Raw genomic sequence first — 13807 nt, 5'->3', positions numbered from 1 at the left:
CGGAGGCGTCACCCGGGGACAGAGGATCCTCCGGGGGGGGGTCACCGGGGGGGACCCGGGGGTGGGGGACCCTCCGCGGGAGGTGACCCCAGCCCGGGGCTGTCACTGTCCCCGGGGGGGTCTGGCCCCCGTCTGAGGGGGTGTCACTGCTCCCGGCGGTTGTGACCCCTCGGTGGCGGCACCCTGACCTCCGTACCGGGGGTGCCCTCCCGGGGTCACGGTGCCACCCCCGTGGCCCTGCGGGGTGTCGGCGGTGGGGTCGCGGCCGTGTCTCCCCCCCCGGTGTGGCGGGGCCGGGGTGACGCGCGCGCCCGGGGCCCGGCGCCGCTTCCTTCCCCTTTCCCGCTGCCCCCATTCTCCGCTCCGCGCCTGCCGGGACTCCCCGCGGGCAAGCCGGGGGTGCCGCGGGCACGGGAGGGGGGCTGGCCACACTGGGGGGGCTCCGCGGACGGGGGGATATTGGGGACGGGGCGTGCTGCTGGGGTCCGGCGGTGCTGGGGACAGGAAGGGAGCGGGTCCCCAAAGCGGGGGTGCCGCAGGGTGGGGGTCGTTCCTCCGGGCACTGCCGAGGGGACCTGCCCGTGCTGGGGAGGGGCGGCTGGAAGGGTCGAGGGGGGGTCCCCGTGTCCCGCGGCGTGACCGGAAACCTCCTCCCTTCCCGTGCGCTGGGGGAGCGGCGCGGCGCGGGTGGTGGCATGGCCCGTGTCCCCGCAGATGCTGTGACAGCCATGTCGGACGAGAAGCCCCCGCAGCTCGTGGATTATTTCGTGGTGGCCGGGCTGGCGGAGGGGTCGCGGGCGCTGGAGGAGGAGCAGCAGCCGCGGCCGGCGCGGCCCGGGGAGCCCATCACGGACGTGGCCGTGATCATCCGCTCGCAGGGCGAGGAGGTGCCCCAGGGCTTCACCTGCATCGAGACCAGCACGTCGGGCCACCCCGTGGACCTCAACGCGGGGCTGCTCAACAACCCCCAGATGTTCCTGTGCTACAAACGCGGGCGGGACAAACCCCCCCTGATCGAGCTGGGGTGAGTGGGGGGCACACCCGGGTCACGCCAGGCTGGGAGAAGAGTTTGGCAAGCTGGGAAAGAACCCGGGGGTTCCCCTCACTCCTGTCCCCTCTCAGGGTGCACTATGAGGGCAAGGACCGCCCCAAGCCGGGCTACCAGATCCTGGACACGACCCCCTACAGCCGCTCGGCCAACCTGGCCTCGGGGTCGCCGGGCCACCAGCGCACGTTCCTGACGTTCCGGCGCGCGGCCGAGCCCCCCGGCCACCACACGCTGGGCGTCACCGACATCTGCCTGGTGATGCCCAGCAAGGGCGAGAGCACCCCCCACACCTTCTGCCGCGTGGACAAGAACCTCAACACCAGCATGGTGGGTTTGGGGTTTGGGGGGGGGGGTCCCTCTCGCCCCCCCCCCGGTGCTGCCCAGCTGCTGCTGAGCCCCAAAATCCCGATCTCTGCTTGCAGTGGGGCCCAGCGTTGTTCCTGTGCTACAAGATCGCCGTGGCCAAGGACAACACGCTGGTCTACGAGGCAGGTGGGCACCTGGGGCTGGGGGTTTTGGGTCCTCCCAGGGGGAGCCAGAGTTGTTTATTGCCATTATTGCTTTTAAAAATATTTTCTGGGTTGATTCACCTTTTCCAGTCAGCACGGGGCTGATTTGGGGAGGTGCAGGAGCCCCTGGGTCCCCTCAGGGGGGTTTGGGGAGCAAAAGGTGGGGCCCTTTAGCTGCCCCAGGACCCCTGGGGTGGGGGACTTGCCAGGCTTTTGGGACTGGAGTCACTTACTGTGGATGGGGGGACAATGGGGTCTCTTACTGGGAAGTGTGGCATCCTTTACTGGGGTGACAATGGGGTCTCTTACTGGGGTGACAGTGGGGTCTCTTACTGGGGTGACGGTGGGGTCTGTTACTGGGGGTTAGGGGCAATTTGGTTTCCTGTTGAGGGGAAGTTTTGGGGATGGTTTTGTGGAGCTGTGGGCACTCACCTGGCTGCCCCCTCCTCGCTGGGGTGGGTGAGATGACCTGGGGGGCTGATCCTGGTGTCCATGTGTCCGTGTGTCCGTGTGTCCGTGCAGGGCTGCTGAGCCGCTACCCCGAGCAGGACAGTGAGTCCTTCCCGCTGCCCGAGTCGGTGCCCGTGTTCTGCCTGCCCATGGGGGCCACCATCGAGAGCTGGCCCGTGGGCACCAAGTACCCCCTGCCCGTCTTCTCCACCTTCGTCCTCACCGGCGCCTCGGGGGACAAGGCACGGCAGGACAGGGGGCTCGGGGGTGTGGGATGGGGGGCCCCAGTGCCGTGGGAGGGGTTGGTCTCAGCACCCACAGCTTTGTGGGACTGGGGTCCCTGTGCCAGGGGTTCCCAGCGCTGTGGGACCAAGATCCCCAGTGCCAAGGGGTTCCCAGCGCTGTGGGACTGGGATCCCAGTGCCAAGGGGTTCCCATCCCTCCTGGGACAGTGATCCTGGTGCCAAAGGGTTCCCAGCACTGCAGAACCAGGATCCCAGGTGCCAGGGGTTCCCAGCTCTGTGGGATGCAGTGCCCGGGGTTCCCATCCCTTGTAGGACTGGGATCCTGGGACCAGGGGTTCCCATCCCTCATGGGACAGGGATCCCAGTGCCAAAGGGTTCCCAGCACTGTGGAACCAGGATCCCAGTGCCAGGGGTTCCCATCCCTTGTGAGACAGGGATCCCAGTGCCAGGGGTTCCCATCCCTTGGAGCTGTGGGCACTCACCTGGCTGCCCCCTCCTCGCTGGGGTGGGTGAGATGACCTGGGGGGCTGATCCTGGTGTCTGGTGTCCATGTGTCCGTGTGTCCGTGTGTCCGTGCAGGGCTGCTGAGCCGCTACCCCGAGCAGGACAGTGAGTCCTTCCCGCTGCCCGAGTCGGTGCCCGTGTTCTGCCTGCCCATGGGGGCCACCATCGAGAGCTGGCCCGTGGGCACCAAGTACCCCCTGCCCGTCTTCTCCACCTTCGTCCTCACCGGCGCCTCGGGGGACAAGGCACGGCAGGACAGGGGGCTCGGGGGTGTGGGATGGGGGGCCCCAGTGCCGTGGGAGGGGTTGGTCTCAGCACCCACAGCTTTGTGGGACTGGGGTCCCTGTGCCAGGGGTTCCCAGCGCTGTGGGACCAAGATCCCCAGTGCCAAGGGGTTCCCAGTGCTGTGGGACTGGGATCCCAGTGCCAAGGGGTTCCCATCCCTCCTGGGACAATGATCCTGGTGCCAAAGGGTTCCCAGCACTGCAGAACCAGGATCCCAGGTGCCAGGGGTTCCCAGCTCTGTGGGAGGCAGTGCCCGGGGTTCCCATCCCTTGTAGGACTGGGATCCTGGGACCAGGGGTTCCCATCCCTCATGGGACAGGGATCCCAGTGCCAAAGGGTTCCCAGCACTGTGGAACCAGGATCCCAGTGCCAGGGGTTCCCATCCCTTGTGAGACAGGGATCCCAGTGCCAGGGGTTCCCATCTCTGACGAGACAGGGATCCCAGTGCCAGGGGTTCCCATCCCTTGTGAGACAGGGATCCCAGTGCCAGGGGTTCCCATCCCTCATGGGACTGGGATCCTGGTGCCAAAGGGTTCCCAGCACTGTGGAACCAGGATCCCAGTGCCAGGGGTTCCCATCCCTCATGAGACAGGGATCCCAGTGCCAGGGGATCCCATCCCTGGTGAGACAGGGATCCCAGTGCCAGGGGATCCCAGTGCCAGGGGTTCCCATCCCTCACGAGACAGGGATCCCAGTGCCTGGGGTTCCCATCCCTCGTGAGACAGGGATCCCAGTGCCAGGGGTTCCCATCCCTCGTGAGGCAGGGATCCCAGTGCCAGGGTCTCCCATCCCTCACGAGACAGGGATCTCTGTGCCAGGGGTTCCCATCCCTTGTGAGACAGGGATCCCAGTGCCAGGGTCTCCCATCCCTCACGAGACAGGGATCCCAGTGCCAGGGGTTCCCATCTCTTGTAGGACTGGGATCTCTGTGCCAGGGGTTCCCATCCCTCATGAGACAGGGATCCCAGTGCCAGGGGTTCCCATCCCTCACAAGACAGGGATCCCAGTGCCGGGGGATCCCAGTGCCAGCGTCTCCCATCCCTCACGAGAGCACCCTCCCCGTGCCCGGGCTGCCCTGACGGCCGTGCCCCGCAGGTGTACGGCGCCGCCATCCAGTTCCACGAGGCGTTCCCGCGGGAGCGGCTGTCGGAGGCGCAGGCGCTGCGCCTGGGGCTGCTCAGCGTGGTGGACCGGCGGCCGGTGCCCGGGCGCTCGCTGCACACCCGCAAGAGCATCTGCGTGCTGTCCCACTGGCCCTTCTTCGACGTCTTCCGCAAGTTCCTCATGTTCATCTACCGCTACTCCATCTCGGGCCCCCACGTGCTGCCCCTGGAGACGTGAGCGCGGAGAAGGGGGGGCTCCGGGGGGGGCGGGGGCCCGCGGTCACCCCCCCGCTGACGGGGCCGCTCCGCCCGCAGGCACATCTCCCACTTCATGCACAACGTGCCCTTCCCGTCCCCGCAGCGCCCGCGGATCCTGGTCCAGGTGAGTCACCTCGGGTGGGGGGGGCCTCACAGCGACCCCCCAGCCCAGCCCGGCGTGTCCCTGTGTCCCCCACCACGTCTCCGTGTCCCTGCAGATGTCCCCGTACGACAGCCTGCTGCTGTGCCGGCCCGTGTCCTCCCCGCTGCCCCTCAGGTAGGGCTGGGGGATGCTGGTGTGGGGAGGGGGACAGGTGGGGAGGGGGGCCCTGGGTGACCGGGTGATGTCCCCGCCCGCAGCGGGGCCAGTTTCCTGACGCTGCTGCAGAACCTGGGCCCCGACAACGCGGTGGCGCTGCTGGTGGCCGTCCTCACCGAGCAGAAGCTGCTCATCCACTCCCTGCGCCCCGATGTCCTGACCAGCGTGGGCGAAGCCCTGGTGGCGGTGAGTGACCGCAGGGGACACCGCAGGGACGCTGAGGGGACGTGCCACCGTGGGGCTGGGGGCCCGCCGCGCTGGGGATCCCGGTCCCACGCTGGGGACTGTCACCCCTCAGCACTGGGGATCCCTGTCCTGCGGTGCTGGGAGCGCTGATCCCGTAGTGCTGGGGACCTGCTGTGGGGATCTCCGTGCCACGGTGCTGGGGGTCCCTGTTCCGTGCTGCTGGGGATCCCGGTCCCGCAGCTCTGGAGACCCCACCCCGCGGCGCTGGGCCCCCCCATCCCGCCTGGCGGGGGCCCTGCGGCGCTGACCACCCTCGTCCTGTCCCCAGATGATCTTCCCCCTGCGCTGGCAGTGCCCCTACATCCCGCTGTGCCCGCTGGCGCTGGCTGACGTGCTGTGTGCCCCCGTGCCCTTCATTGTAGGCATCCACTCCAGCTACTTCGACCTCTACGAGCCCCCCCGCGACGTCATCTTCGTCGACCTGGACACCAACACCATTTTCCAGTGAGTGTCCCCAGGGCTGGGGGCGGGTGGGCTGTCCCGGGGGGTCCCAGGGGGTCCCGCCCTGCCCTGGTGCCTGTGCCCCCAGGAGCGAGGAGCGGAAGCTGCTGTCGCCCCGCGCGCTGCCCCGCCGGCCCTGCAAGGTGCTGCTGGCCTCGCTGCACAGCCTGTCCCAGCAGCTGGATGAGCGTGAGTGGGGGTCCTGGGGCTGGGCTGGGGGCTCCAGGGTGTCCTGGGGGGTCTGAGTGTCACCACATCCCCCACCTGTGCTGTTATCACAGAATAGCCCAAACTGGGAGTGACCCACTGGGGTCAAAGACCACCCTGAAATCCCCCCCGGCCTGGGGGCATTTTCCAAGCGGGATCAGAGGCTTCACTCCCTCATTCCCTGGGTGTCGCCTCCCAGCCAGCCCCACCCCCGGGGCTCTGCAGCCGCGGGACTCATCCGGCTGGGCATCCCCGGTGCCAACACTGTCCTGTCCGTGTCCCTGGTGCCAACACTGTCCCGGCTGGCTGGGCATCCCCGGTGCCAACACTGTCCTGTCCGTGTCCCTGGTGCCAACACTGTCCTGTCCGTGTCCCCGGTGCCGACACTGTCCCATCCATGTCCCCGGTGCCATGCTGTCCCGTCCGTGTCCCCGGTGCCGACACTGTCCTGTCTGTGTCCCCGGTGCTGATGCTGTCCCGTCCCTGGTGCCGACACTGTCCCATCCATGTCCCCGGTGCCATGCTGTCCCATCCATGTCCCCGGTGCTGATGCTGTCCTGTCCCCGGTGCCATGCTGTCCCTGTCCGTGTCCCTGGTGCCAACACTGTCCTGTCCGTGTCCCTGGTGCCAACACTGTCCTGTCCGTGTCCCTGGTGCCAACACTGTCCTGTCCGTGTCCCTGGTGCCAACACTGTCCTGTCCGTGTCCCTGGTGCCAACACTGTCCTGTCCGTGTCCCTGGTGCCAACACTGTCCTGTCCGTGTCCCTGGTGCCAACACTGTCCTGTCCGTGTCCCCGGTGCCGACCCTGTCCCATCCATCCCCCCGGTGCCATGCTGTCCCATCCGTGTCCCCGGTGCTGATGCTGTCCCATCCCTGTGCCGACACTGTCCCATCTGTGTCCCTGGTGCTGACACTGTCCTGTCTGTGTCCCCGGTGCCGACGCTGTCCTGTCTGTGTCCCCGGTGCCGACGCTGTCCTGTCTGTGTCCCCGGTGCCGACGCTGTCCTGTCTGTGTCCCCGGTGCCGACGCTGTCCTGTCTGTGTCCCCGGTGCCGACGCTGTCCCGTCCGTGTCCCCGGTGCTGACACTGTCCCAGCCAGCGGGGTGTCCCCGGTGCTGTGCTGTCCCATCCGTGTCCCCGGTGCTGATGCTGTCCTGTCCCCTGTGCCGACACTCTCCCATCCGTGTCCCCGGTGCTGACACTGTCCCGTCCGTGTCCCCGGTACCGACACTGTCCTGTCCCTGTGCCGACGCTGTCCCATCCGTGTCCCCGGTGCTGTGCTGTCCCGCAGTGCTGAGCGCGCCGGGCGAGGAGGAGCCTCCGGAGCTGGTGCTGAGCGACGCGGAGGCCGCGGGTGCGCGGCGGGCGCAGCTGGAGCTGGAGGCGCGGGCGGCCTTCCTGCGCTTCATGGCGTGCGCCCTGCGCGGGTACCGCTCCTTCCTGCGCCCCATCGCGCCCGCGCCCGCCCCGGCCGGCCGCGACGCCGGCAGCCTCTTCGCGCTGCAGGGTGAGGGGGGAACGGGGGGTGGCGCTGTGGGTTCCGTGCCGTCCTGTCTGTCTGGTTCTGTCTCGCCTTCATCCCATCCCATCCTGTGCATGCCATGCCATGCCATGCCATGCCATCCCATCCCATCCCATCCCATCCCATCCCATCCTGTGCATCCCACCCTGTGCTTCCCATCCTGTGCATCCCATCTTGTGCATGCCATGCCATGCCATCCCATCCTGTGCATCCCATCCCATCCTGTGCATCCCATCCCATCCCATCCCATCCTGTGCATCCCACCCTGTGCTTCCCATCCTGTGCATCCCACCCTGTGCATGCCATGCCATGCCATCCCATCCTGTGCACCCCATCCCATCCCATCCCATCCTGTGCATCCCATTTTGTGCATGCCATGCCATGCCATGCCATCCCATTCTGTGCACCCCATCCCATCCCATCCCATCCCGTGCATCCCATCTTGTGCATGCCATCCTGTCCTGTGCATCCCATCCTATGCTTCACCCCACCCCACCCCAACGACCCCATCCCCTTGTCCCCGTGTCCCCAGGGTTCCTGCGCTCCCGGGAGCGGGCGTACCAGCGCTTCTACGGGCAGCTGCTGCGCACGCAGCTCTTCACGCAGTTCATTGAGGACTGCTCCTTCGCCAGCGACCGCGAGCCCTGCCTCGAGTTCTTCGACACCTGCGTCGACAAGGTGTGTCCCCATGTCCCCTGCGTGTGTCCCTCGTGTGTCCCTCGCTCCCTGCCTCGAGTTCCTCACCCCTGTGCCCACAAAGTGTGTCCCTGTGTCCCCTGCGTGTGTCCCTCGTGTGTCCCTCGCTCCCTGCCTCAAGTTCCTCACCCTGTGTCCACCAGGTGTGTCCCCGTGTCCCCTGCGTGTGTCCCTCGTGTGTCCCTCGCTCCCTGCCTCGAGTTCCTCACCCTGTGCCCACAAAGTGTGTCCCTGTGTCCCCTCCCTGGCCCTGCTGACCCCGCTGCCCCTCCCCAGGTGCAGGTGGACCTGGAGAAGCCCGAGGACACGCCCCTGATGGAGCTGGACGACCCCCGGGGCGGGGAGCACACGGTGTTCATCACCCCCCCGGAGCAGCCGGCGGGGCCGGACGGGGCCGAGCCCCCCGCGCGCTACAGGTGAGAGCACGCTCCCTTTCACCACTTTCCTTTCACTGAGTATCTGGAGCATTTAATGGCATCTTTGCTCACTTCTGACCCAAACCCCCCTCACCTGTGCCCCCCTACAGGTATGACGGGTTCCCCACGCTGCGCCCGGAGCTGCTGGAGCCCCCCCGGGACCCTCTGGTGGCTCAGCTGTGCCAGGCCCGGAGCAGCGCCCCGAGCAGCCCCGCCCCGCGCCGCACCAAGCAGGTGAGGGGCAGCACCTGGGCACGCGTGCCTGTGCCACCTGGACGGGTGCCCAGGTGGGACAACACCTGGGCAGGTGCCCGGATGGCACAGGTGTCTGTGAGCTGTGACACTTGGGCACGGCGCCGAGGGGCTCAGCTCCCGTCCCCTGACTCTCCCTGCTCCCCGGTGTCCCCAGGAGATGAAGGTGGCCCAGCGGGTGGCCCAGAAGTCGTCGGCAGTGCCGGAGCTGTGGGCACGGTGCCTGCTGGGGCACTGCTACGGGCTCTGGTTCCTGTACCTGCCCACCCACGTGCGCGCCGCCCCCGCCAAGCTGCGCGCGCTGCAGCTCGCCTACGACGTCCTGCGCAAGATGGAGCAGCACAAGGTGGTGCTGCCCGACGAGGTGGGTCAGCTCCTGCTCCAGATCCTCCTGGGGAGGGGGATCTGCTGCTGGGGTGGGACTGCTGGAGTGGCCAGTGCTGTGGCCAGTGTCCCGTGCTGTGTCCATTTCTCAGGGCAGGAGGGCCATGACAGGGCTGGAGCACATCCAGAGAAAGGAAAGAGGCTGGAGCAGCAGGAGAATTCCTGAGGGAGCTGGGAAAGGGCTCAGCCTGGAGAAAAGGAGGCTCAGGGGGACTTTGAGGCTCTGCACAGCTCCCTGACAGGAGGGGACAGCCGGGGGGGTCGGGCTGTGCTCCCAGGAACAGGGACAGGACAAGGGGACATGGCCTCAGGCTGGGCCAGGGCAGGCTCAGGGTGGATATTTAGGAAAATTCCCCTTGGAAAAGGTGAGGTTTGGAGTGGCCACCCCTGGAGGTGTCCGAGGAAAGCCTGGACGTTGTTCTGGGTGACCAGGTGGGGATGGGGCACAGGTTGGCCTCTGTGACCCTGGAACTCTCTCCCACCTGGCTGACTGTGGGCCGCCGAGGCTGACGGGGGGGGTGTGTGCCCCCCAGGTGTGCTACCGCATCCTGATGCAGCTGTGCGGGCAGTACGGCGAGCCCGTGCTCTCCGTGCGCGTCCTGCTCGAGATGAAACGCGCCGGCATCGTCCCCAACACCGTCACCTACGGCTACTACAACAAGGTGACCCCCAGGGGCCGTCCCCTGGGTGGGCACTGTGGGGGTGGGGGTTCCCCTGACCACCCCTGACCCCTCCGTGTCCCCCTGGCAGGCGGTGCTGGAGAGCAAGTGGCCGGCGGGGACGCAGGGGGGGCGGCTGCGCTGGGCCAAGCTGCGCAACGTGGTGCTGGGGGCGGCGCAGTTCCGGCAGCCCCTGCGGCAGCGGCAGCGGCGCCGCGCCGCCGGAGACCCCCCGGGTGAGCAGGGGGGCAACGGGGGTGTTGGCACCCCGCTCGCACCCCCGGGTCCCCTTGCAGGTGATGGAGCCCCTCTGAGTGTCTCGGGGGTCTGGGGGGGACCCCAGCGATTCTCCCCCGTCCCCTCCTGCCACCCCCATGGGGTGTGGGGGGTTTATGGTGCCCCATTGACACCCCCTTGTGTCTGTGCCCCCCCAGGGGTGCCCACCCACTCACACCCCCTGATGGAGCCCCCCTGAGTATCTGAGCCTGGGGGGGACCCCAGCGATTCTCCCCTGTCCCCTCCTGCCTCCCCCATGGTGTGGGGGGGTTATGACACCCCCTTGTCCCCCTCAGGTGACTGAGCCCCCCCCAGGGGTGGCAGCGATGGGGGGGCTGCTGTCCCTGACCCCTCTGTCCCCCGCAGGTGAGCCCCCCGCCCCGCGCCCCCCCCTGCAGCGCCAGACCACCTGGGCGGGTCGGAGCCTGCGGGACCCGGCCCCGGCCCCGCGGCTGGTCAAGAGCGGCAGCCTCAGTTTCCCCGGCAGCGCCCGGGGCGAGGGGGCGGCCCGGGAGGGGCCGGGGGAGCCCCCCCTGCTCCCCGCGACCCCCAGGGCATAGCCCGGGTTTGGGGGGCACAGCCGGGTTCGGGGGCACAGCCGGGCTGGGGGCACAGCTGAGGTTTGAGGGGGGGCACAGCCCAGGTTGGGGGGCACAGCTGGGGTTTGGGGGGCACAGCTGAGATTTGGGGGGCATAGCCCGGGTTTGGGGGGCACAGCCGGGTTCGGGGGCACAGCCGGGCTGGGGGCACAGCTGAGGTTTGAGGGGGGGCACAGCCCAGGTTGGGGGGCACAGCTGGGGTTTGGGGGGCACAGCTGAGATTTGGGGGGCATAGCCCGGGTTTGGGGGGCACAGCCGGGTTCGGGGGCACAGCCGGGCTGGGGGCACAGCTGAGGTTTGAGGGGGGGCACAGCCCAGGTTGGGGGGCACAGCTGGGGTTTGGGGGGCACAGCTGAGATTTGGGGGGCATAGCCCGGGTTTGGGGGGCACAGCCGGGTTCGGGGGCACAGCCGGGCTGGGGGCACAGCTGAGGTTTGAGGGGGGGCACAGCCCAGGTTCGGGGGCACAGCCCAGGTTGGGGGGCACAGCCGGGCTGGGGGCAGCAGGGGCCGTGCCCCCCAGGTGCTGCTGTCCAGCTGCTCGCGCTGCCCGGGCTGTGCCGCGCTGGTGTTCGACGAGGAGCTCATGGCCGGCTGGACCTCGGACGACTCCAACCTCAACACCTCGTGCCCCTTCTGCTCCCGCTCCTTCGTGCCCTTCCTGAGCATCGAGATCCGCGACTTCCGCCGGGCACCCAGGTGCCAGCACCCCGGGGCACCCCGGGGCACCCCCAGGGACCCCCATCCTCCGCGGGGACACCCCAGTGTCACACTGCCCTCCCCGGGTCCCCAGGTGCCAGCACCCCGGGACACCCCTGTCCTCTATGGGGACACCCTGGTGTCACACTGCCCTCCCCATGTCCCCAGGTGCCACCCTGGGACACCCCTGTCCTCTATGGGGACACCCCGGTGTCACACTGCCCTCCCCATGTCCCCAGGTGCCAGCACCCCGGGGCACCCCGGGACACCCCTGTCCTCTGCGGGGACACCCCGGTGTCACTCACACTGCCCTCCCCGTGTCCCCAGGTGCCACCCCTGGGACACCCTGGGTCACCCCCAGACACCCCCAGGGATCCCCATCCTCAGTGGGGACACCCCGGTGTCACACTGCCCTCCCCGTGTCCCCGGGTGCCACCCCTGGGACACCCTGGGGCACCCCCAGACACCCCCAGGGATCCCCATCCTCAGTGGGGACACCCCGGTGTCACACTGCCTTCCCCGGGTCCCCAAGTTGTCCCCAAGGTGTCCCCATGTGCCGCCTCTGGGGACCCCCCAGGACACTCTCAGACACCCTCAGGGACCCCTGTCCTCTGTGGGGATGTGTCCCACTGCCCTCCCCATGTCCCCAAGGTGTCCCCAAGTGCCACCTCTAGGACCCCCTGGGACACCCCCAGACGCCCCCATCCTCTGTGGGGACACCCCAGTGTCACGCCACCCTCCCCATGTCCCCAAGGTGTCCCCACACCCCTCTTTGCCCCCCTCCGTTCCAACCCCCATCCATCCATCCATGCTTTGGGGGCTCCCCGGTGCCCCCCATCCCCGTGACCCCCCCCTTGTGCCCCGCAGCCCCCCCGGGGCCGGCCCGGTGCCCCCCTCCCCGCGGGGGCCGGTGCTCAGCGACCGCCGGCGCTGCCTGGAGCTGGACGAGACCCCCGAGCTGTGCAACGGCTGCAGTGAGACCCCGGTACCGGGGGGGGCCCGGGCTGGGGGTCCCGGGGATGGGGGGGGGTCCCTCGTCCCTGAAATGTGGGGTTGGGAGGGGATTTGGGGTCACCGGGGGTCCCTGGTGGTGGTTCTGGGCTGGGCAGGGGGTCCCGAGTGTGTCCCCCCCCATTCCCATATCCCAGACCATTCCAGGGCCGGGCAGGGGGTCCCTCATCCCCACAGTTTGGGGTCTCCCCCAATTCCCAGCTCCCAGTCCGTTCCAGGGCCGTGCAGGGGGGGGTCCTTGGGGGGTCCCTCCCCCCTGATTTGGGGGTGCCCCCCCATTCCCAGATCCCAGGGCTGTGCAGGGGGGTCCCTGGGGGGGTCCCTCCCCTCTGATTTGGGGGTCCTCCCCAATTCCCAGCTCCCAGTCCGTTCCAGGGCCAGGCAACGGCGGTCCCTGGGGGGTCCCTCCCCCCTGATTTGGGGGTGCCCCTCCATTCCCAGCTCTCAGTCCATTCCAGGGCTGGGCAGGGGGTCCCTCATCCCCACAATTTGGGTTCCCCCCATTCCCAGCTCCCAGTCCGTTCCAGGGCCAGGCGGGGGGGTCCTTGGGCGGGGTGACTCCCCTCTGATTTGGGGATGCCCCCCCATTCCCAGCTCCCAGTCCATTCCAGGGCTGGGCAGGGGGTCCCTCATCCCCACAATTTGGGTTCCCCCCATTCCCAGCTCCCAGTCCGTTCCAGGGCCGTGCAGGGGGGGTCCCTGGGGGGGTCCCTCCCCTCTGATTTGGGGGTCCTCCCCAATTCCCAGCTCCCAGTCCGTTCCAGGGCCGGGCAGGGGGTCCCTCATCCCCACAATTTGGGTTCCCCCCATTCCCAGCTCCCAGTGCCTTCCAGGGCCAGGCGGGGGGGTCCCTGGGGGGGTCAGGCAGGGGGGCTCCCTGGGGGGGTCCCTCCCCTCTGATTTGGGGGTGTCCCTCCATTCCCAGCTCCCAGTCCATTCCAGGGCCAGGCAGGGGCTGTCCCTCCCCTCTGATTTGGGGATCCCAAGTGTGTCCCCCCAATTCCCAGCTCCCAATCCGTTCCAGGGCCGTGCAGGGGGGGTCCCTGGGGGGTCCCTCCCCCCTGATTTGGGGGTGTCCCTCCATTCCCAGCTCCCAGTCCATTCCAGGGCCGTGCAGCGGGGGTCCTTGGGGGGGGTGACTCCCCTCTGATTTGGGGATGCCCCCCCATTCCCAGCTCCCAGTCCATTCCAGGGCCGTGCAGGGGGGGTCCCTGGGGGGTCCCTCCCCCCTGATTTGGGGATGCCTCCCCCATTCCCAGATCCCAGGGCCGTGCAGGGGGGTCCCTGGGGGGTCCCTCCCCTCTGATTTGGGGGTGCCCCCCCCATTCCCAGCTCCCAGAGCCGTGCAGGGGGGGTCCCTGGGGGGTCCCTCCCCCCTGACTTGGGGGTGTCCCCCCATTCCCAGGCAGCCCCCGGGGCGCTGCGAGCGCGTGGCCTTCGCGTACCTGAGCCCGCTGGTGCTGCGCAAGGAGCTCGAGAGCCTGGTGGAGAACGAGGGCGCCGAGCTGCTGGCCCGGCCCGAGCTCGTGGACAGCCACCCCATCATCTACTGGAACCTGGTCTGGTACTTCCAGCGCCTCGGGCTGCCCAGCAACCTGCCCCTGCTGCTGCTGGGCTCCCAGCACGCCCCCCGAGACCCCCAGGTGGGTTTGGGGGGCTGGGAGGGGATCTGGGAG

General features: G+C 68.8%; 1 protein-coding gene across 1 annotated transcript in view; it reads left to right on the top strand.

Moving 5' to 3' along the window:
- The first annotated feature begins 6 nt into the window (after nucleotides 1-6).
- The window catches only part of DENND4B (DENN domain containing 4B), a 16074-nt gene continuing 2273 nt past the window's right edge, over nucleotides 7-13807 (top strand). The window contains exons 1-21 of the mRNA XM_041404022.1: nucleotides 7-1024; nucleotides 1123-1375; nucleotides 1471-1540; nucleotides 2080-2249; nucleotides 4137-4378; nucleotides 4460-4526; nucleotides 4621-4679; nucleotides 4763-4907; nucleotides 5236-5411; nucleotides 5497-5597; nucleotides 6910-7125; nucleotides 7673-7818; nucleotides 8113-8252; nucleotides 8363-8486; nucleotides 8662-8868; nucleotides 9422-9550; nucleotides 9639-9783; nucleotides 10190-10377; nucleotides 10873-11120; nucleotides 11988-12105; nucleotides 13541-13778. Of these exons, the coding sequence (XP_041259956.1) occupies nucleotides 696-1024; nucleotides 1123-1375; nucleotides 1471-1540; nucleotides 2080-2249; nucleotides 4137-4378; nucleotides 4460-4526; nucleotides 4621-4679; nucleotides 4763-4907; nucleotides 5236-5411; nucleotides 5497-5597; nucleotides 6910-7125; nucleotides 7673-7818; nucleotides 8113-8252; nucleotides 8363-8486; nucleotides 8662-8868; nucleotides 9422-9550; nucleotides 9639-9783; nucleotides 10190-10377; nucleotides 10873-11120; nucleotides 11988-12105; nucleotides 13541-13778 (3511 nt within the window). The 5' untranslated portion in view covers nucleotides 7-695. The remainder of the gene's footprint in view (nucleotides 1025-1122; nucleotides 1376-1470; nucleotides 1541-2079; nucleotides 2250-4136; nucleotides 4379-4459; nucleotides 4527-4620; nucleotides 4680-4762; nucleotides 4908-5235; nucleotides 5412-5496; nucleotides 5598-6909; nucleotides 7126-7672; nucleotides 7819-8112; nucleotides 8253-8362; nucleotides 8487-8661; nucleotides 8869-9421; nucleotides 9551-9638; nucleotides 9784-10189; nucleotides 10378-10872; nucleotides 11121-11987; nucleotides 12106-13540; nucleotides 13779-13807) is intronic.

Source organism: Onychostruthus taczanowskii, unplaced genomic scaffold (assembly GCF_017590055.1).
Source record: "Onychostruthus taczanowskii isolate IOZ18803 unplaced genomic scaffold, ASM1759005v1 scaffold207, whole genome shotgun sequence".
NCBI lineage: Eukaryota > Metazoa > Chordata > Aves > Passeriformes > Passeridae > Onychostruthus > Onychostruthus taczanowskii.
The sequence above is the reverse complement of the archived record's forward strand: the minus strand, read 5'-3'. Positions and strand labels throughout refer to the sequence as shown.